Consider the following 21,252-nt stretch of genomic DNA (forward strand, 5'->3'; position numbering starts at 1 on the left):
TGAACTAATGATGTTCTACAGCTGAACTAATGATGTTCCACAGCTGAGCTAAAGGATGTTCTACAGCTGAACTAAAGGATGTTCTACAGCTGAACTAATGATGTTCTACAGCTGAACTAATGATGTTCTACAGCTGAACTAAAGGATGTTCTACAGCTGAGCTAAAGGATGTTCTACAGCTGAACTAAAGGATGTTCTACAGCTGAACTAATGATGTTCTACAGCTGAACTAAAGGATGTTCTACAGCTGAGCTAAAGGATGTTCTACAGCTGAGCTAAAGGATGTTCTACAGCTGAGCTAAAGGATGTTCTACAGCTGAACTAAAGGATGTTCTACAGCTGAGCTAAAGGATGTTCTACAGCTGAACTAATGATGTTCTACAGCTGAACTAAAGGATGTTCTACAGCTGAACTAATGATGTTCTACAGCTGAACTAAAGGATGTTCTACAGCTGAACTAATGATGTTCTACAGCTGAACTAAAGGATGTTCTACAGCTGAGCTAAAGGATGTTCTACAGCTGAGCTAAAGGATGTTCTACAGCTGAACTAAAGGATGTTCTACAGCTGAGCTAAAGGATGTTCTACAGCTGAACTAAAGGATGTTCTACAGCTGAGCTAAAGGATGTTCTACAGCTGAGCTAAAGGATGTTCTACAGCTGAGCTAAAGGATGTTCTACAGCTGAACTAAAGGATGTTCTACAGCTGAACTAATGATGTTCTACAGCTGAGCTAAAGGATTTTCTACAGCTGAGCTAAAGGATGTTCTACAGCTGAGCTAAAGGATGTTCTACAGCTGAACTAAAGGATGTTCTACAGCTGAACTAAAGAATGTTCTACAGCTGAGCTAAAGGATGTTCTACAGCTGAACTAAAGGATGTTCTACAGCTGAACTAAAGGATGTTCTACAGCTGAGCAGGTCACAGTGAGGTCATTAAGTACAGTCAGTGAGCGTTTATGTTGGATTTCATGTCCATGATGAAGGTTCCATCAACGGTCAGAACCTCCAGCTACATCTCCAGCTCTGACCACCACCAGAAGAAGACAAAGGAACCAACACCTGGAGTCTCTGATCACTCAGTCCCACCACAGATTCAGGAGGCTGCTTCATGAGATCTACTCTGAGGTCTACGTTCTCCTCTACATCATGTTTCTGTAGCTGCAGATGTTCTCCTGCTTCTCCACAAGAAAAGAAGTCATCATCAACCGTCTGAACCCTAAAACCAGCTTTAAAACACGTGTCCTCTTCAAAAAATAAAAAATAATCAGACTGTAAAAGTAGACAAAACTATCAACTTTCTGACAGTCTTTGAACGCACCATCTGTGATGTTCCCTCAAGAAAATGAACCAAATCTGAGTAAGTCTGGAGATTCTATAAAATCCAGAACCCTAACCCTGGTTCTGGTTCTGGTTCTCCAGGACTGACTCAGATTCAGAGAGTTCAGGTTGAACTGCAGGCAGTGTTTCCTCAGAGAGACTGAGAGGGAAACCAGTGAAACACCTCATGATGTTCTGGTTCCACAGAGATGGAGGACTCCAGACTGAAACATGACCCACAGTTATAATGATCCACAGTGGGTTAAAATGATCCACAGTTATAATGATCCACAGTGGGTTAAAATGATCCACAGTGGGTTAAAATGATCCATAGTGGGTTAAACTGATCCACAGTGGGTTAAAATGATCCACAGTGGGTTAAAATGATCCACAGTGGGTTAAATAATCCACAGTGGGTTAAACTGATCCAAAGTGGGTTAAACTGATCCAGAGTGGGTTATAATGATCCACAGTGGGTTAAAATGATCCACAGTGGGTTAAATAATCCACAGTGGGTTAAACTGATCCAAAGTGGGTTAAACTGATCCAGAGTGGGTTATAATGATCCACAGTGAGTTAAAATGATCCACAGTGCGTTATAATGATCCACAGTTAAAATGATCCACAGTGGGTTATAATGATCCACAGTGGGTTAAAATGATCCACAGTGGGTTAAAATGATCCACAGTGAGTTAAAATGATCCACAGTGGGTTAAAATGATCCACAGTAAGTTAAAATGATCCACAGTGGGTTAAAATGATCCACAGTGAGTTAAAATGATCCACAGTGGTTAAAATGATCACACTGACGTGTGATTGCAGCTAAAACTGATATTTAATTCTGACTGAACCAACTAATAGCAGCAGGACCCTTCAGGAGGCCGTAACCACAGCGCCCCCTGGGGCTGATGGGAGACGGAGTTCATTAAAGGCTCTACTCAGCCTCCGGTCTCTGTGGAACATCTGGAGATGAACCAGATGTTTCCTCCTCTCAAACAGCACAAACGACCGAGTTCTGGTTTCTCAGGAAGGTCACCACCCTGAGCTCACCTCAGGCTCCTCCCCCTCCTCCAAGGAGCCAATCACACGCTAACGAGCAGTTAGACAAGCCTATGAGAGCGTTTCTACCGTCCTCCTGGACCCGAAGACAGACAACACAGAAGACAAAGAAAAGGAGTCAAAAGACGACAACAGAGAGACTGAAAACAAAAAAAACAACAAAAAAGAAGAAAAATAAGACAGAAAACAAGAAAACTAGAATTAACAACAGAAGGACACAGAGAAGAAGACGGAGCCACATAATGAGTAACAGACAGAAACCTTCCAACATGAAGACGTGAAACCCTCAGTTAAACATCCCAGTAACATCGCAGAACCATCCCAGTAACATCCCAGAAACATCCCAGTAACATCGCAGAACCATCCCAGTAACATCCCAGAAACATCCCAGTAACATCGCAGAACCATCCCAGTAACATCCCAGAAACATCCCAGTAAAATCCCAGAAACATCCCAGTAACATCCCAGTAACATCGCAGAACCATCCCAGTAACATCCCAGAAACATCCCAGTAACATCCCAGAAACATCCCAGTAACATCCCAGTAACATCGCAGAACCATCCCAGTAACGCCCCAGAAACGTCCCAGTAACGTCCCAGTAACATCCCAGAAACATCCCAGTAACGTGTCAGTAACATGTCAGTAACATCGGAAACATCCCAGTAACATCCCAGAAACATCCCAGTAACGTCCCAGTAACGTCCCAGTAACATCAGAAACATCCCAGTAACATCCCAGAAACATCCCAGTAACATCCCAGAAACGTCACAGTAACGTCTCAGTAACATCCCAGAAACATCCCAGTAACATCCCAGTAACATCAGAAACATCCCAGTAACATCCCAGAAACATCCCAGTAACATCAGAAACATCTCAGTAACATCAGAAACATCCCAGTAACATCCCAGAAACATCCCAGTAACATCCCAGAACCATCCCAGATATCCCAGCAGCAGCCCCAGGCTCCGCCCCCTCCTCCATGGACCAATCCCAGCCTAACGAGCCCTATAAAGCAGCTCCTACCATCATCCTCTGCCGCTGCCTCTTGGCTCTCCTCACGTTGTTGATGAATCTGCGGCCCATCTTCTTGGCGTACCACACCGACACAAACATCCCTGGAGCTCTGCAGCGTTACAGAAAGGCCCCGACCATGAATAATTCATTAACACACGCTCCACGTTAAGCTTGTTAGCTGCCACGACAACCTAACGACCAGCACACGCATGACGGACGGCTGGAAGACACATAGACCAATACGGACAACCCGATGAAGGAGAGAAAACGGAAAAGATGTGGACGTCCGTCATCCCTCCTTCCTCCTCCGCTCGATTGCCCAAACACCCCTCTCTCTACACGCTCCACTGCTCTCTCTCTCCAATACATGTCTATGTCACTCGACCACTCCTCCCTCTAGGAAGGAATCCCCTCCCCCCTGTGATGTCACTGCTGAGGGGGGAGGGGTAGAGAGAGAGAGAGAGGGGTAGAGAGAGAGGTAGAGAGATTGAGAGGGGTAGAAAGAGAGGTAGAGAGAGGGGTAGAGAGAGAGAGAGGTAGAGAGAGAGGGTTAGAGAGAGAGAGGGGTAGAAAGAGAGCTAGAGAGAGGTAGAGAGAGAGGGGTAGAGAGAGAGAGGTAGAGAGAGGTAGAGAGAGAGAGGGGTAGAAAGAGGGGTAGAAAGAGAGAGAGGTAGAGAGAGAGGGTTAGAGAGAGAGAGGGGTAGAAAGAGAGCTAGAGAGAGGTAGAGAGAGAGGGGTAGAGAGAGAGAGGTAGAGAGAGAGAGAGAGGGAGAGAGAGGGGTAGAGAGAGAGAGAGAGAGGTAGAGAGAGAGAGAGAGGTAGAGAGAGAGAGAGGTAGAGAGAGAGGGTTAGAGAGAGAGAGGGGTAGAAAGAGCTAGAGAGAGGTAGAGAGAGAGGGGTAGAGAGAGAGAGGTAGAGAGAGAGAGAGAGGGAGAGAGAGGGGTAGAGAGAGAGAGAGAGGTAGAGAGAGAGGGGTAGAGAGAGAGAGGTAGAGAGAGAGAGAGAGGGAGAGAGAGGGGTAGAGAGAGAGAGCGAGGTAGAGAGAGAGGGTTAGAGAGAGAGAGGGGTAGAAAGAGAGCTAGAGAGAGGTAGAGAGAGAGAGAGAGGGAGAGAGAGGGGTAGAGAGAGAGAGAGAGAGGTAGAGAGAGAGGGGTAGAGAGAGAGAGGGGTAGAGAGAGAGAGATAGAGAGGGGTAGAGAGAGAGAGGGGTAGAGAGAGAGAGGTAGAGAGAGAGAGAGAGGGAGAGAGAGGGGTAGAGAGAGAGAGAGAGAGGTAGAGAGAGAGGGGTAGAGAGAGAGAGGGGTAGAGAGAGAGAGGTAGAGAGAGAGAGAGAGGGAGAGAGAGGGGTAGAGAGAGAGAGAGAGAGGTAGAGAGAGAGGGGTAGAGAGAGAGAGGGGTAGAGAGAGAGAGAGGTAGAGAGAGAGAGAGAGGGAGAGAGAGGGGTAGAGAGAGAGAGAGAGAGGTAGAGAGAGAGGGGTAGAGAGAGAGAGGGGTAGAGAGAGAGAGAGAGAGGTAGAGAGAGAGAGAGAGAGGGAGAGAGAGGGGTAGAGAGAGAGAGGGGTAGAGAGAGAGAGGTAGAGAGAGAGAGAGGGAGAGAGAGGTAGAAAAAGGTAGAGTGTTGCTATGGTTACACCCCCTCCACATCTCATCACTCTCCTCTCCGTTGCCATGGCAACGGCCAGCCAAAACAGCAATGAGGATCCATCACATTCAGATAGAGCTCAGCCCACACTGTGTGTTATTGTGTGTTATTGTGTGTTATATTGTGTTATATTGTGTCATAGTGTGTCATAGTGTGTTAGTGTGTTATAGAGTGTTATTGTGTTATAGTGTGTTATAGTGTGTTATTGTGTGTTATAGTGTGTCAGTGTGTTATAGTGTGTTATTGTGTGTTATAGTGTGTCATAGTGTGTCATAGTGTGTTATTTTGTGTCATAGTGTGTTATAGTGTGTTATTGTGTGTTTTATTATGTTATAGTGTGCTATAGTGTGTTATTGTTAGTTACTAGTTGTTATTACTAGCTTAATAGTTTAAAAAAATGTAGAAAAATATCAGTTTATTTTCCTCCACAGTGCTGTTTCATTTCAGTCAGTAACTCGTACAGGTTCCAGCTACGGAGCTTTAATTAATAACGTTCAGCTTAGAACCTTCCTGAAGCTCTTCTGTACAACAACAACAGGAGGTTCTTCATGTTCCACAGTATTTCATTAACTAGAGGGAGTCATAATTCTGCAGAACATTCAAAATTCCATCAGAAACTTCTTCTGTTCACAGGATTGAGCTGCATCCACATCAAGGACTCTGAGATCCGCTCTAGAACCTCTCCGTCTTCCTTAAAGAACACCAAGAACTTCCTCAGGATCTTCTCAGACCTCTTTACAGACATGTACCGCTACATCCACAGAACCTCCTTGAAGACCTCTCAAAGCTGGAACCAGACCAGAGATCCAACCTGACAGAGCACCAGAACCTTCTCATGTTAAACTTAGAACTTACTCATGGACCTCAAACGCTCCCTGAAGAACTGAAAGCAAACAGAGACAGACTGGAGATCACAAGAACCACACAAACACACACATATAATATATAAACACACACACACATACATAATATATAAGCACACACACGCACGCACGCACGCACACACACACACACACACACACACACACACACACACACATGCACACCTACACACATAATATTATAATATTATAATATTATAATATACAAACACACATGCAGCCCCTCAGACTGTGTTCTGCTGCCTCCTGCTGGTCAGATAAAGAAGTGCGTCTGGATTATGGTTCGTTTAATCTTTAGAAACGTCTCCTGAGACTCAGTTTCATAGAAATTGAACTATTTCTGCTCAACACAACTTTAAGACCAGAAAAACAAACTGAAGCACATTCACATTCCTAAAGGCCTTCTCTAGGACCCTTAGAACCTCCCTACTGACCAATCAGATGCTCTAAAGCAGTGGTTCCCAACCTGTTTGGCTTGGAGCCCCCTCCATAAGCTGCACCCCAGCCCCAGCGCAGCACCTACCCCCCCAAAATTATAAAAAAAATTATATTTTATATCAAACCAAGAGATGGGGCTGCACAGTGGCGTAGTGGTTAGCACTTTCGCCTTGCAGCGAGAAGATCCCTGGTTCACGTCCCGGCTTTCCCGGGATCTTTCTGCATGGAGTTTGCATGTTCTCCCTGTGCATGCGTGGGTTCTCTCCGGGTACTCCGGCTTCCTCCCACAGTCCAAAAATATGCTGAGGTTAATTGATTACTCTAAATTGCCCGTAGGTGTGAATGTGAGAGTGCTTGTTTGTCTTTGTATGTAGCCCTGCGACAGACTGGCGACCTGTCCAGGGTGTCCCCTGCCTTCACCTGAGTCAGCTGGGATAGGCTCCAGCACCCCCCGCGACCCTAGTGAGGAATAAGCGGTGTATAGATAATGGATGGATGGATCAAACCAAGAGTTGTACTATGACGAGGAGGAGAGAGTTTATGGCTGCAGTAAATTTGTTGAATATTTGTGTCTCTTCGCTGTTTGCAGCAGTTTTGCATTTTGCAGACGGTCCCTGTTCACTCGTCACACAGCCTGCTGCTCATAGACACCAATGTTATTTCTGCAGCTACTTTTGATTAAACTGGGCTTGTAGCATATTGTCTACCTTACAACAATGGAAAACAGGCATCGTTTATGTTTAGACAGTGCCGTAGCAAGGGTTCCCTGGGGCCCCAAGCAAAAAGTAACAGGGGGCCCTCTGAAGTACTGATGGAAATATGGGGTGTAATAAATTATACTTTGCCATTATAAGGAATTGCCAAAGGTCAAAGAAGTTGTTATATGTATGTAGTTTTTATTTTAGCATGTACTCAAAAAATGTAAACATTGAGTGTAAACATTAAGTGATTAAGACAATGACATTGAAAATCTAGTACCCTGGCAAATTCAACAAGAATAAGAACAAGATGAATAAATATATGTTTGTTTGTAAAGTGTCACAGTTTTTAAAATGCTTTTAGAAAAGAAAAACTATTAAAAAACTATAAACACCACAACAATAAAAGCAAACCACATAATCAAATAAAAAATAAATATTAATCAAGTATGTGCACAGGTTCCTGAAATGCAACGTGTAAGAAACACAGAAAAGTGTATATAAAAGTGCACATGAGCCTTTTGGATTTTTTTTATTAAAACAAAACCTACCAGTGTTGCTTTCTAGCCTTGGCTTGTGCAAATGCAGTGACCATGTCTTCTAAATTCAATGATCGTCCTACCTTGTGCTCAATCAAAATTAAAGCTAATCCTGAAAGCCTTTCCTGAGACATAGTTGATCTGAGATAATTTTTTATCAACTTGAGTGATGAAAAGCTTCTCTCGCCAGAGGCAACAGTGATGGGCAGTGTCAATAAAAGTCGAAAGGCAATACTGAGATTTGCATACAGATCCAGAAGCTGCTCTTTGTAAATATAGTCAAGCATTTCTCTTGGGGAAGTTACATTATCAGGAAATGCATGATATGCAGCTCTGACCTCCAGTATTAAATCGTCACAATCTATGTCATGAAGTGCTTTTTCAAATTTTTTGCACTTTTCTGTCAGGGTGTCATTTTGAATAGCTGCAGACAAACAAAAGAAAGCCATAAAGGTTATAAACATCTTTAAGTCTTGAAAACCTGTCATTTAGGCTGGTCAGAGCAGCGTCTACTACCACCTCTCTCTCCCCCTCTCCCTCTGTCTGACAGAGAGAAGGAGGTGAGGGAGGGGCGAGAGGGGGCCCCTTCAGGGGCTCTGCGACGGGCGGTTGTCATTGCACCTTGTAACTGCAGCTGTCTAGTGAATGTATTCTGTCGCTGTTTGTGTCAATTCTGTTGGCCCACTTGGGGCCCTTCCTAGCTAGGGGGCCCCAAGTAATTGCCTGCCTTGCCTAATGGCAAGCTACGGCTCTGTGTTTAGACAACGTATATTTAATGAGTTATTGATGCCGGAAGTCCGAATTTGTGAATATCTTTCCGACTTTACCAAACTGAGTTTTGCTTCCTGACATCGCTGTAATTCTCTGGCTTCATGCTGTCATTTACCAGCATTTCACCACAAATAACATAATTCTGTCTTGTCCTTTAATAAAACCAAGTTTAAGGTTACTCTCGAGGTATAGCCGGAGTTTTTAAGGTACTGATGAATCTTCACCTGTTCTGTGTTTTTCAGACATCGTTCCCATCAGTCATTTTCTAACTGCACACAAACTAATGAATCTGGATGAACTAGGAGCCGACCTTAAGAAAGCGTGGAGAGAAGTTGAAAGGTCAAGGAGGCGTGGCCATCGAAGCAGCAAAGGATTTTTGAAGAAAGACCAAATAAATGTGCTTTAAAAATGTTTTATAGGTAGACTTGTGATGACACAGTGAGTCTTTTACTCTGATTTTATCCAGAATGTAAAAATCTGTTTTTTATAACATCACAGACCAATATTTCACATCCCCCCCTCAGATCTCTGGTGCCCCTCCTGGGGGGGCGCTGACCCCAGGTTGGGAACCACTGCTCTAAAGGACCCTTAGAACCTCCCTACTGACCAATCAGATGATCACAAGGACCTGTGAAACCCCAGACCTTTATAAAGACCCTTTAAATCTCCACAGACAGTTTGAAGAACCCTTTAAACGTGCTCAGAACTTCATGAGGACCCTTTAAACGTGCTCAGACCTTTATAAGGACCCTTTAAACCTCCTCAGACCTTTATGAGGACCCTTTAAATGTGCTCAGACCTTTATGAGGACCCTTTAAACCTCCTCAGACCTTTATGAGGACCCTTTAAATGTGCTCAGACCTTTATGAGGACCCTTTAAACATCCTCAGACCTTTATGAGGACCCTTTAAACCTTCTCAGACCTTTATGAGGACCCTTTAAACGTCCTCAGACCTTTATAAGGACCCTTTACACCTCCTCAGACCTTTATGAGGACCCATTAAACCTCTACAGACCTTTATAAGGACCCATTAAACCTCTACAAACCTTTATAAGGACCCTTTAAACCTCCTCAGAGCTTTATAAGGAGCCTTTAAACCTCCTCAGAGCTTAATAAGGACCCTTTAAACCTCCTCAGACCTTTATGAGGATCTTTTAAACCAGCTCTGACCTTTATAAGGACCATTTAAACCTCTACAGACCTTTACAAGAACCCTTTAAACCTCTACAGACCTTTACAAGAACCCTTTAAACCTGCTCAGACCTTCTCAGTGTCCATGAAAGGCGTTCTCTAGGACACAGGTGCATTCTGGGAGGTGTAGTTCCCTGAGCGGTGTGTGTGTTTGCACGTACGGTAAGTGCGGCGGGGTGTGTATATCCGTCCAGGTGTGCGTGGCTCAGCTCGGTGCTCCGTCCGTGGGTCATGTGACCGGGGCTGGGGTCGACAGGCGGAGTCTCATCGTCTTGGTAACGATACTTCTGCAGAGACAGAGATGGATACGCTGTTAGCATTAGCTGTTAGCATTAGCATTGTTATCAGCATTGCATTAGCATTTGCATTAGCATTGTTGTCTTCAGACTGGACTAAAGTTTTTTTTATATATATATATATATATATATATATATATATATATATATATATATATATATCATCATCATAACCCTCCGACAGGGACAGACTGAGTTACTGTGGAACCATCCATTCCATCCATTATCTATACACTGCTTGATCCTCACTAGGGTCATGGGGGGCTGGAGTCTATCCCAGCTGACTCAGGTGAAGGCAGGGGACACCCTAGACAGGTCACCAGTCTGTCACAGGGCTACATACAGAGACAAACAATCACTCTCACATTCACACCTACGGGCAATTTAGAATGATCAATTAACCTCAGCATATTTTTGGACTGTGGGAGGAAGCCGGAGTACCTGGAGAAAACCCACGCATGCACAGGGAGAACATGCAAACTCCATGCAGAAAGATCCCGGGAAAGCCGGGACGCGAACCAGGGATCTTCTCGCTGCAAGGCGAAAGTGCTAACCACTACACCACTGTGCAGCCCTCACTGTGGAACAAACAGTATAATTTCCAAACCCAGTAATCTGAGCTACCAGTGGTGACCATCATCATTCACAATGCCACCACGACAAATTTAAACTCACACTCTCAAAAGAGCGGTTGCATCTGTGAGCAAAATGCTGTGGAGCCCTGTGGAACCTCCTGAAGAACCCTCAGAACCTTCACGGTGACCTCCACAACCTCCTCCTGGGTCTACTGAAGCTCCTCAGGCATATTTTAAACCTCCCCATGGACCTTTGGAACCTCTTCCACAGGGACACTGCAGTTAGAATTACAGTTCCATTTAGCAGAAGCTTTTATCCAAATCAACGTTCCTCTGAGAGTAGATCCAACACCAAGTAGGTAGGCAGCACTAAGGACCTTTGGAACCTCTTCAAGAACCCTGAGTACCTCCATAGGGACATTTCAAAGCTCCTCTGACCTCCTCCAGAACCTTAGAACCTCCTCCAGAACCTTAGAATGTCCTCCACAACCTTAGAACCTCCTCCAGAACCAGAGGAGGACAGAGGAGGACAGAGGATAGAGGAGGACAGGAGTAGAAAAAAATAACGGGTAAAAGGTGAAAGGAAAGAAAAAGGACAGGAAGTAGAAGGAAAGTAGAGAATGAGATTTGAAACGGGGATGTGGTTGCCATGGTGACAAGGGGCCTGAGAGCCTTGGTTGCTTGGCAACTGACATCACCGGACCAAGAAGGAGGAGGAGCCAGACCCGATTCATAAAGACGGACAGACAGACTGACAGGCGCAGGCGCTTTGAACACGCAGTCAAACACGTCACGTACTGTGGAACACGTTTACAGTCCCAACTAACTCACTCTCACATTATTCACAGCAGAATGTTTAACGGCCACAAACATCTGATTAACTCCACTCAGTCCACAACAATTAATTATAACTCACTAGAGTGTGAACATACATGTAGAATAGCATGTTTTGTTCATGTTACACCTCCTCCTGTATTTATACATCAAAAAAACACACCTGATCTGAGCTGAAACACCAATAAATATCAGATCAATAGGTTTCAATAACACCAATAAATGTCAGATCAATAGGTACCAAAAACACCAATAAATATCAGATCAATAATTATCAAACTGGTCTAAACTAGTTTTAACTGGTTACTCAGTGTGTGTTATTGTGTATTTTAGCAGCAGTGTGTGTTACTGTGTGTGTCTTTGTGTGTTGTGATGCAGCTAAAGAGAGAAGAATCTATTTCTGATCATCTGAGTGAGAATACAAGAATATTAGTGATGGAAGAAAGAGGGACAAAAACACCAGGACAAACACCAGACCACACCAGGACAAACACCAGACCAAACCAGGACAAACACCACACCAACCCAGGATAAACACCAGACCTAACCAGGACAAACACCAGACCAAACCAGGACAAACACCAGACCTAACCAGGACAAACACCGGACCAAACCAGGACAAACGCCAGACCTAACCAGGATTAACACCAGGCCACACCAGGACAAACACCAGACCAAACCAGGACAAACACCACACCAACCCAGGATAAACACCAGACCTAACCAGGACAAACACCAGACCACACCAGGACAAACACCAGACCAAACCAGGACAAACACCACACCAACCCAGGATAAACACCAGACCTAACCAGGACAAACACCAGACCAAACCAGGACAAACACCAGACCTAACCAGGACAAACACCGGACCAAACCAGGACAAACGCCAGACCTAACCAGGATTAACACCAGGCCACACCAGGACAAACACTAGACCAAACCAGGACAAACACCAGAACACACCAGGACAAACACCAGACCAAACCAGGACAAACACCAGACCACACCAGGACAAACACCAGACCAAACCAGGCCAAACACCACACCAACCCAGGATAAACACCAGACCTAACCAGGACAAACACCAGACCAAACCAGGAAAAACACCAGACCTAACCAGGACAAACACCGGACCAAACCAGGACAAACACGAGACCTAACCAGGATTAACACCAGGCCACACCAGGACAAACACCAGACCAAACCAGGACAAACACCAGAACACACCAGGACAAACACCAGACCAAACCAGGAAAAACACCAGACCTAACCAGGACAAACACCAGACCTAACCAGGATTAACACCAGGCCACACCAGGACAAACACCAGATCAAACCAGGACAAATACCAGACCAAACCAGGACAAACACCAGACCACACCAGGACAAACACCAGACCAAACCAGGACAAACACCAGATCAAACCAGGACAAATACCAGACCAAACCAGGACAAACACCAGACCACACCAGGACAAACACCAGACCAAACCAGGACAAACACCAGACCTAACCAGGATAAACACCAGACCACACCAGGACAAACACCAGACCAAACCAGGACAAACACCAGATCAAACCAGGAAAAATACCAGACCAAACCAGGACAAACACCAGACCACACCAGGACAAACACCAGACCAAACCAGGACAAACACCAGACCTAACCAGGATAAACACCAGACCTAACCAGGATAAACACCAGACTTAACCAGGATAAACACCAAACTTAACCAGGATAAACTCCAGACCTAACCAGGATTAGCTACCAAACTTAACCAGGACAAACACCAGACCAACCCAGGATAAACACCAGACCTAACCAGGACAAACACCAGACCAAACCAGGACAAACACCAGACCTAACCAGGATAAACACCAGACCACACCAGGACAAACACCAGACCTAACCAGGATAAACACCAGACCACACCAGGACAAACACCAGACCAAACCAGGACAAACACCAGACCACACCAGGATAAACACCAGACCACACCAGGACAAACACCAGACCAAACCAGGATAAACACCAAATTTAACCAGGATAAACTCCAGACCTAACCAGGATTAACTACCAAACTTAACCAGGATAAACACCAGACCAACCCAGGATAAACACCAGACCTAAACAGGATAAACTCCAGACCTAACCAGGATAAATACCAGACCTAACCAGGATAAACACCAGACCTAACCAGGATAAACACCAGACCTAACCAGGATAAACACCAGACCAAACCAGGACAAACACCAGACCTAACCAGGATAAACACCAGACCAAACCAGGATAAACAACAGACCTAGCCAGGATAAACACCAAACTTAACCAGGATAAACTCCAGACCTAACCAGGATTAACTACCAAACTTAACCAGGATAAACACCAGACCAAACCAGGATAAACTCCAGACCTAACCAGGATTAACTACCAAACTTAACCAGGATAAACACCAGACCAAAACAGGATAAACTACAGACCTAACCAGGATAAATACCAGACCTAACCAGGATAAACATCAGACCTAACCAGGATAAACTCCAGACCACACCAGGACAAACACCAGATCAAACCAGGATAAACTCCAGACCTAACCAGGATAAACACTAGACTGAACCAGGATAAACACCAGACCTAGCCAGGATAAATACCAGACCTAACCAGGATAAATACCAGACCTAACCAGGATAAACACCAGACCAAACCAGGATAAATACCAGACCAAACCAGGACAAACACCAGGCCTAACCAGGATAAACACCAGACCAAACCGGGATAAACACCAGACCAAACCGGGATAAACACCAGACCATACTAGGAAAAACAGATCAGCAGGTTGGAGATGGAGCTCCACAGCATCGGTTACCATGGAGATCTACCTTGACAGCATCAGTTACCATGGAGATCTAGCTCCACAGCATCAGTTACCATGGAGAGCTAGCTCCTCAGCATCAGTTACCATAGAGATCTAGCTCGTCAGCATCAGTTACCATGGAGATCTACCTCCACAGCATCAGTTACCATGGAGATCTATCTCCACAGCATCAGTTACGATGGAGATCTGGTTCCACAGCATCAGTTACCTTGGAGGAATGTGACACTGTTGAGGTTCTTCATGCTCTTCCACCGATGGAGGCTGAAATGGGTCATGGTGGATTCGAATAAAAGTTGAACAGAAATGACACAAACTGGGTCAGTACACGGACCAACCAGGTAATACAGTCAGATACCATGGCTCTAGTTCTGGCTCTAGTTCTAGCATCATCCAGAAACAGTTAGAGTCCATTCCATGCTCCTGATCACACTGAGATAATAAATCACAGCTGCTGCAGTTTAACAGTGAAAACATTTTACTGCTCGTCACTCAGATGAACTCTCTGAACAGAAACCTGATGGTGGGTCTGAAAGTCGTGTTACTTTTAAACTAATCACCAAAATGACCCAATCTATCAGCCAGCAAAATTTAAAAACAACAATCTATCAGTCAGAAAACATTAAAAACAACAACAATCTATCAGTCAGAAAATGTTAAAAACAACAATCGATCAGCCAGAAAATGTTAAAAACAACAACAGTCTATCAGCCAGAAAACATTAAAAACAACAACAATCAGTCAGAAAATGTATAAAACAACAACAATCTATCAAGCAGAAAACATTAAAAACAACAACAATCTCAGTCAGAAAAATTTAAAAACAACAACAATCTATCAGCCAGAACACATTGAAAACAACAACAATATATGAGCCAGAACACGTTGAAAACAACAACAAACTGTCAGTCAGAAAACATTAAAAAAAACAACAATCAATCGGTCAAAACATTAAAAACAAGAACAATCTATCAGTCAGAAAACATTAAAAACAATCTATCAGTCAGAAAATATTAAAAACAACAATCTATCAGTCAGAAAACGTTAAAAACAAACAAAAATCGATCAGCCAGGAAATATTAAAAACAACAATCTATCAGCCAGAAAACGTTAAAAACAACAGTCTATCAGACAGAAAACATTAAAAACAACAACAATCTATCAGTCAGAACACGTTAAAAACAACAATCTATCAGCCAGAAAACGTTGAAAACAACAACAATCTGTCAGCCAAAAAACGTTAAATACAACAATCTATCAGCCAGAAAACATTAAAAACAACAACAATCTATCAGTCAGAAAACGTTAAAAACAACAACAATCTATCAGCCAGAAAACGTTGAAAACAACAACAATCTGTCAGCCAGAAAATGTTAAATACAACAATCTATCAGCCAGAAAATGTTAAAAACAACAACAATCTATCAGCCAGAAAACATTAAAAACTGATGAGCAGAGTAGGGAGGAAAAGTCTGGAGAGGAAACATGGAGATAGAAAAACATTTCCAGGATGAGGAGATTGTAGGAGCTTCAGGAGAAACCAACTGGAGGTTCTGAAAGACGTCTCTAGAAACCAACTGGAGGTTCTGGAAGACGTCTCTAGAAACCAACTGGAGGTTATGGAGGACGTCACTGGAAACCAACTGGAGGCTCTGGAAGACGTTTCTAGAAACCAACTGGAGGTTCTGGAGGACGTCACTGGAAACCAACTGGAGGTTCTGGAGGATGTCACTGGAAACCAACTGGAGGTTCTGGAAGACGTGACTAGAAACCAACTGGAGGCTCTGGAAGACGTCTCTAGAAACCAACTGGAAGTTCTGGAAGGCGTCTCTAGAAACCAACTGGAGGTTCTGGAGGACGTCACTGGAAACCAACTGGAGGTTCTGGAAGACGTCACTAGAAACCAACTGGAGGCTCTGGAAGACGTTTCTAGAAACCAACTGGAGGTTCTGGAGGACGTCACTGGAAACCAACTGGAGGTTATGGAGGACGTCACTGGAAACCAACTGGAGGTTCTGGAAGACGTCACTAGAAACCAACTGGAGGCTCTGGAAGACGTCTCTAGAAACCAACTGGAAGTTCTGGAAGGCGTCTCTAGAAACCAACTGGAGGTTCTGGAGGACGTCACTAGAAACCAACTGGAGGCTCTGGAAGACGTCTCTAGAAACCAACTGGAGGTTCTGGAGGACGTCACTGGAAACCACCTGGAGGTTCTTGAGGACGTCACTGGAAACCAACTCGAGGTTCTGGAAGATGTGACTAGAAACCAAGTGGAGGTTCTGGAAGACGTGACTAGAAACCAACTGGAGGCTCTGGAAGACGTTTCTAGAAACCAACTGGAGGTTCAGAACCCCCAGCTGGTTTCTCCTGAAGCTCCTACCATCACCAGGACCTGATGACTGAGAACCTCCACAGAAGTATGAGGAGACAACATTGGTTCAGAGTTTAAACATCTGAGGAGACATGGTGGTTCCTGGTTTTTATGAAGAGCTATCCTAACAAATGTGCTAATGTAGCAACACACAAAACACATGACATCACCGTCTAGGGAAGTATGACAACACACGTGTGCATGATCTCCATGGATGATGACTGGTTGCATGAATTAATCAGCTGTTTGGTGTCAGAAATGTCAGAATATTAAAACCGTGGATTGGAGTTTCCTCGAATGTCTGGTTTAGTCCACAGATGTTCAGTTTGCTGTCACAAAGGACAGGAACAGGAGATGTTCAGGTGGAAGCTGCAGTAACTCTCTAATGAAGAGCAGCTGGGAGGCGACATCATGGTGACGGTGCATTTTAACATGCGACCTGTTGCACCAACATGTCAACACACTGCTGCACACAGCAACATCCAGGATACGGCCCTGCTAACAGCTAGCAACAGGAAGCAGCTAACATGATGCTAATGTGGCTACACTAACACACACACGCATACACGCACACACACACGCACACACACACTCACACCCACACACACACACACACACACACACACACGTGAAGACAGAGAGGGGAGTGAATGAAAACATGATGGAAGCAGCAACACACACATGAACACAGGTTATGATGCTCTATGAGGAAATACATGACTGTGTGGACACGTGTGTGTGTGTGTGTGTGTGTGTGTGTGTGTGTGTGTGTGTGTGTGTGTGTGTGTGTGTGTGTGTGTGTGTGGATACATGTGTCGGTCTGCTCTTACCTTGGTGGTGACAATGCAGAGGCAGTCCATATCCACACACACACACACACACACACACACACACTCACACACACACACACATTTACACACTCACACACACTCATGCTCGGTCACCCTCCCCCCCCCGTCTCTCTCTCTGCATTCGTCTGTCTGTCTATCCCTCGCTCGCCCGCTCTCTTCTTCTATCCTCTGTCTGTCAGCGGCAAGTGAGGGGGGAGGAGACTGAGAGTGTGTTACTGAGTGTGTGTGTTAATGAGTGTGTGTTACTGTGTGTGTGTGGGGGGGAGTACACCTCCTTGAGTCATTCGATAAAACACACAGAAAAAGGTCGAGCGACAGATGGAGAGAGAGAGAGAGAGAGCGAGAGGTGGGGGTTGGGCTCCTATTGCCATGGTGTTATGCAGCTGTTGCCCCGGTAAAGCTGCCTCTGCTGCAGCTGTTGCTAGGTAACAGTGATGGGTGTTGCCATGTGGACTACAGACTGTGTGTGCGTGTGTGTGTGTGTGTGTGTGTGTGTGTGTGTGTGTGTGTGTGTGTGTGTGTGTGTGTGTGTGTGTGTGTGCATGTGTGTGTGCGTGGGCACGTACCTGTCCAGGTGTGTGTGGTTGGCTCGGCGGCTGGTTCTCACACACTGTCAGCTCGTAGAATTCCTGTATGTCTGCACACACACACACACACACACACACACACACACACACACACACACACACACACACACACACACACACACACATCAGTCTGTTGGTGTGTGCATGTATCTGTGTGTGTGTCCAATCCTGTCACTTTTCTTATGCTCCCGTTGACCCCTGTCAAACCTGATTGGTTCCTGACTGGGTCCATTTGGCTTCCGTTGACCCCCTGTTGGCTCCTGTAGGCTCCTGTTGGCTCCTGTTGACCCCCGTTGGCCCCTGTTGGCTCCTGTTGACTCCTGTTGACTCCTGTTGGCTCCTGTTGGCTCCTGTTGACCCCCGTTGGCCCCTGTTGGCTTCTGTTGGCTCCTGTTGGCTCCTGTTGACCCCTGTTCGGTTTTGTTGACCCCTGTTGGCTCCTGTTAGCCCCTGTTGACTCCTGTTGGCTCTTGTTTTCCCCTGTTGGCTCCTGTTGGCCCCTGTTGACTCTTGTTGGCCCCTGTTGGCTCCTGTTGACCCCTGTTGGCCCTGTTGGCTCCTGTTGGCTCCTGTTGGCTCCTGTTGGCTCCTGTTGACCCCTGTTGGGTCCTGTTGACCCCTGTTAGCTCCTGTTGGCTCCTGTTGACCCCTGTTGGCTCCTGTTGACCCCTGTTGACCCCTGTTGGCTCCTGTTGACCCCTGTTGGCTCCTGTTGGCTCCTGTTGACCCCTTTCAAAGCTGATTGGTTCCTGACTGGGTCCAGTTGGCTTCCGTTGACCCCTGTTGGCTCCTGTTGACTCCTGTTGACCCCTGTTGGCTCCTGTTGACCCCTGTCAAACCTGATTGGTTCCTGACTGGGTCCAGTTGGCTTCCGTTGACCCCTGTTGGTCCCTGTTGGCTCCTGTTGTCTCCTGTTGACTCCTGTTGGCCCCTGTTGGCTCCTGTTGACTCCTGTTGACCCCTGTTGTCTCCTGTTGGTTCCTGTTGGCTCCTGTTGACTCCGGTTGACCCCTGTTGGCTCCTGTTGACCCCTATTGGCTCCCATTGACCCCTGTTGGCTCCTGTTGGCTCCTGTTGACCCCTGTTGGCTCCTGTTGACCCCTGTCAAACCTGATTGATTTCTGACTGGGTCCAGTTGGCTTCTGTTGACCGTTGTTGACCCCTGTTGGCACCTGTTGGCTCCTGTTGACTCCTGTTGACCCCTGTTGGCTCCTGTTGACTCCTGTCAAACCTGATTGGTTCCTGACTGGGTCCAGTTGGCTTCCGTTGACCATTATTGACCCCTGTTGGCTCCTGTTGTCTCCTGTTGGCTCCCGTTGCCTCCTGTTGACCCCTGTTGGCTCCTGTTGACTCCTGTTGGCATCTGCTGACCAATATTGGGTCCTATTGACCCCTGTTGACCATTGCGGGGCCCTGATGACCCCTCTTGGCTCCTGTTGGCTTCCGATGACTGTTGTTGGGTCCTGTTGACCCCTGACCCCTGTTGGCACCTTGTTGGCTTCCATTGACCATTGTTGGGTCCTTTTGATCCCTGTTAGGTCCTGTTGACTCCTGTTGGCTTCTGATGATTGTTGTTGACTCCTGTTGACCATTGCCGGGTCCTGGTGACCCCTCTTGGCTCCTGTTTGCTTCCGATGACTGTTGTTGGGTTCTGTTGACCCTTGCTGGCCCCTGTTGACTATTGTTTGGTCCTGTGGACCCCTGTTGGTTCCTGTTGACCTCTGTTGACTCCTCTTAACTCCTGTTATCTGCCACTGACCCCTGTCAAACTCGATGTTGTGTTGTGTTGTTGTGTTGTGCTGCGTTATTGTGTTACCCAGCAGAGCCTGGAATAAGTCACTCTGGAAGATGTTGAGCAGTTTCTCAGCTCTTCCTTTGACTCCTTCAGCTCCTCCAGCCTGGCAGGCCTCCATCACCTGCAGTGCACGTTCAGTATCTAGACAACCAGAGTAGAGTTACTGCTTTCTACTGGTTTATACGGCTTTTACTGGTTTATACGGTTTTTACTGGTCTCTACTGGTCTCTACTGGACTCTACTGCTTTCTACTGGTTTCTACTGGACTCTACTGCTTTCTACTGGTTTCTATTAGATTTTACTGGACTCTACTGGTTTCTACCGGTGTCTACTGTTTTTTTTTTTTTTTGGTTCTGACTGGACTGAATGAGTGTCTACTAGTTTCTACCAGTTTTACTGCTTTCTGCTAGTTTCTACTGGTGTCTTCTAGAATCCAGTGGTTTCTGCTGGTTTCCAATGGACGCCACTGGTCTCTGCCTGTTTGTATATTTTTTAATCAGGATAGGCAAAATAAGCCTTGGCTTCTGCCTATTCCTTGTTTCGGTTACAGAACTCGTAAAAAGGGGGGGGGGAGTAGAAAGAGGCGGGAAAAGGAAGTAAAAAAAGAAAAAATATATATTATTGTATATATATGTATATTTTTTTGTTTGACTATTTTGTTTTTTGTTCTGTTTGTTTTTTTGTCTTTTTTCCTTTCTTTTTCATCTTTCTTTTTGTGGGGGGGAAGAGGGAGAAGGGGAAGGAAAGGAGAAAAAAAGCGTCTTGCAAGAATGTATAATATATTTTTTGAACGCACAAAGTGAAGTTTTTGTACTATAATCTTGTAACCGAAATAAAACCATTCATTCATTCATTCATTCATCAGTTTTTACTAGATTCCATTTTTTAAAACTGGTTTCTAATATTTCCTCCAAAACTCCACTGGTTTCTGTTGGTTTCTATTACTTTGTATTTGTTTTTATTGAACTCCACTGGTTTCTACTGGTCTGTCTGTGTTTTCAGTGACCCCACTAATCTCTACTAACCCTATAAAATGTAAAAATGCAATACATTGTCAGTACAATCTCATTAGAGCGTCCTACATATATCTGAAAAATAATAGTATAAGATGTAAGAAAAATATTCACATTATGTTGATTAAAAGTCTCCAATAAATGTGGAATTAAGAAATAAATGCCAAGACAAATTAATAAACTATCCCAAAAGTCCAAATGATGAAGAAGATGCCATAAAATTCTCCTTAAAATGACCAAAAAGTATAAGAGATAAGATAAGTCCTTTATTTCTCCCCACGCCAGGGGAAATTCACATTGTTACAGCAATGTTATGCAATGTAAATGTAAAAACATTTAACAAATGTCAGTAAAATATCGGAAACATTTTAGTAAACTGACAGAAAAATATCCACAGAGGACTAAAGTTTTATAAGAGGGAATAATATTTTAACTTTCATCTTATAAACACGGCACAAAATTCTCACAGTCTCATCAAATGTTGAAAAAGTGAGGCACCATGA

General features: G+C 45.0%; 1 protein-coding gene across 5 annotated transcripts in view; it reads right to left on the minus strand.

The window, feature by feature from the left end:
- LOC111563200 (disks large homolog 4-like) overlaps window positions 1-21,252 on the minus strand; it is a 49,337-nt gene that overhangs the window by 27,348 nt on the left and 737 nt on the right. Inside the window, exons 2-4 of one of the 5 annotated variants that reach the window (XM_055007533.1) lie at window positions 19,758-19,877; window positions 17,921-17,991; window positions 9,714-9,839 (exon numbers count right to left, since the gene is read on the minus strand). In XM_055007533.1, coding sequence (XP_054863508.1) covers window positions 9,714-9,839; window positions 17,921-17,991; window positions 19,758-19,877 — 317 coding nt within the window. Of the gene's footprint in view, window positions 1-3,400; window positions 3,728-9,713; window positions 9,840-10,523; window positions 10,544-17,333; window positions 17,519-17,920; window positions 17,992-18,148; window positions 18,324-19,757; window positions 19,878-21,252 lie in introns of those variants that run through there. The other 4 variants (XM_055007534.1, XM_055007535.1, XM_055007537.1 and 1 more) reach the window with 4 other exon arrangements.

This window comes from Amphiprion ocellaris, chromosome 23 (assembly GCF_022539595.1).
Source record: "Amphiprion ocellaris isolate individual 3 ecotype Okinawa chromosome 23, ASM2253959v1, whole genome shotgun sequence".
NCBI lineage: Eukaryota > Metazoa > Chordata > Actinopteri > Pomacentridae > Amphiprion > Amphiprion ocellaris.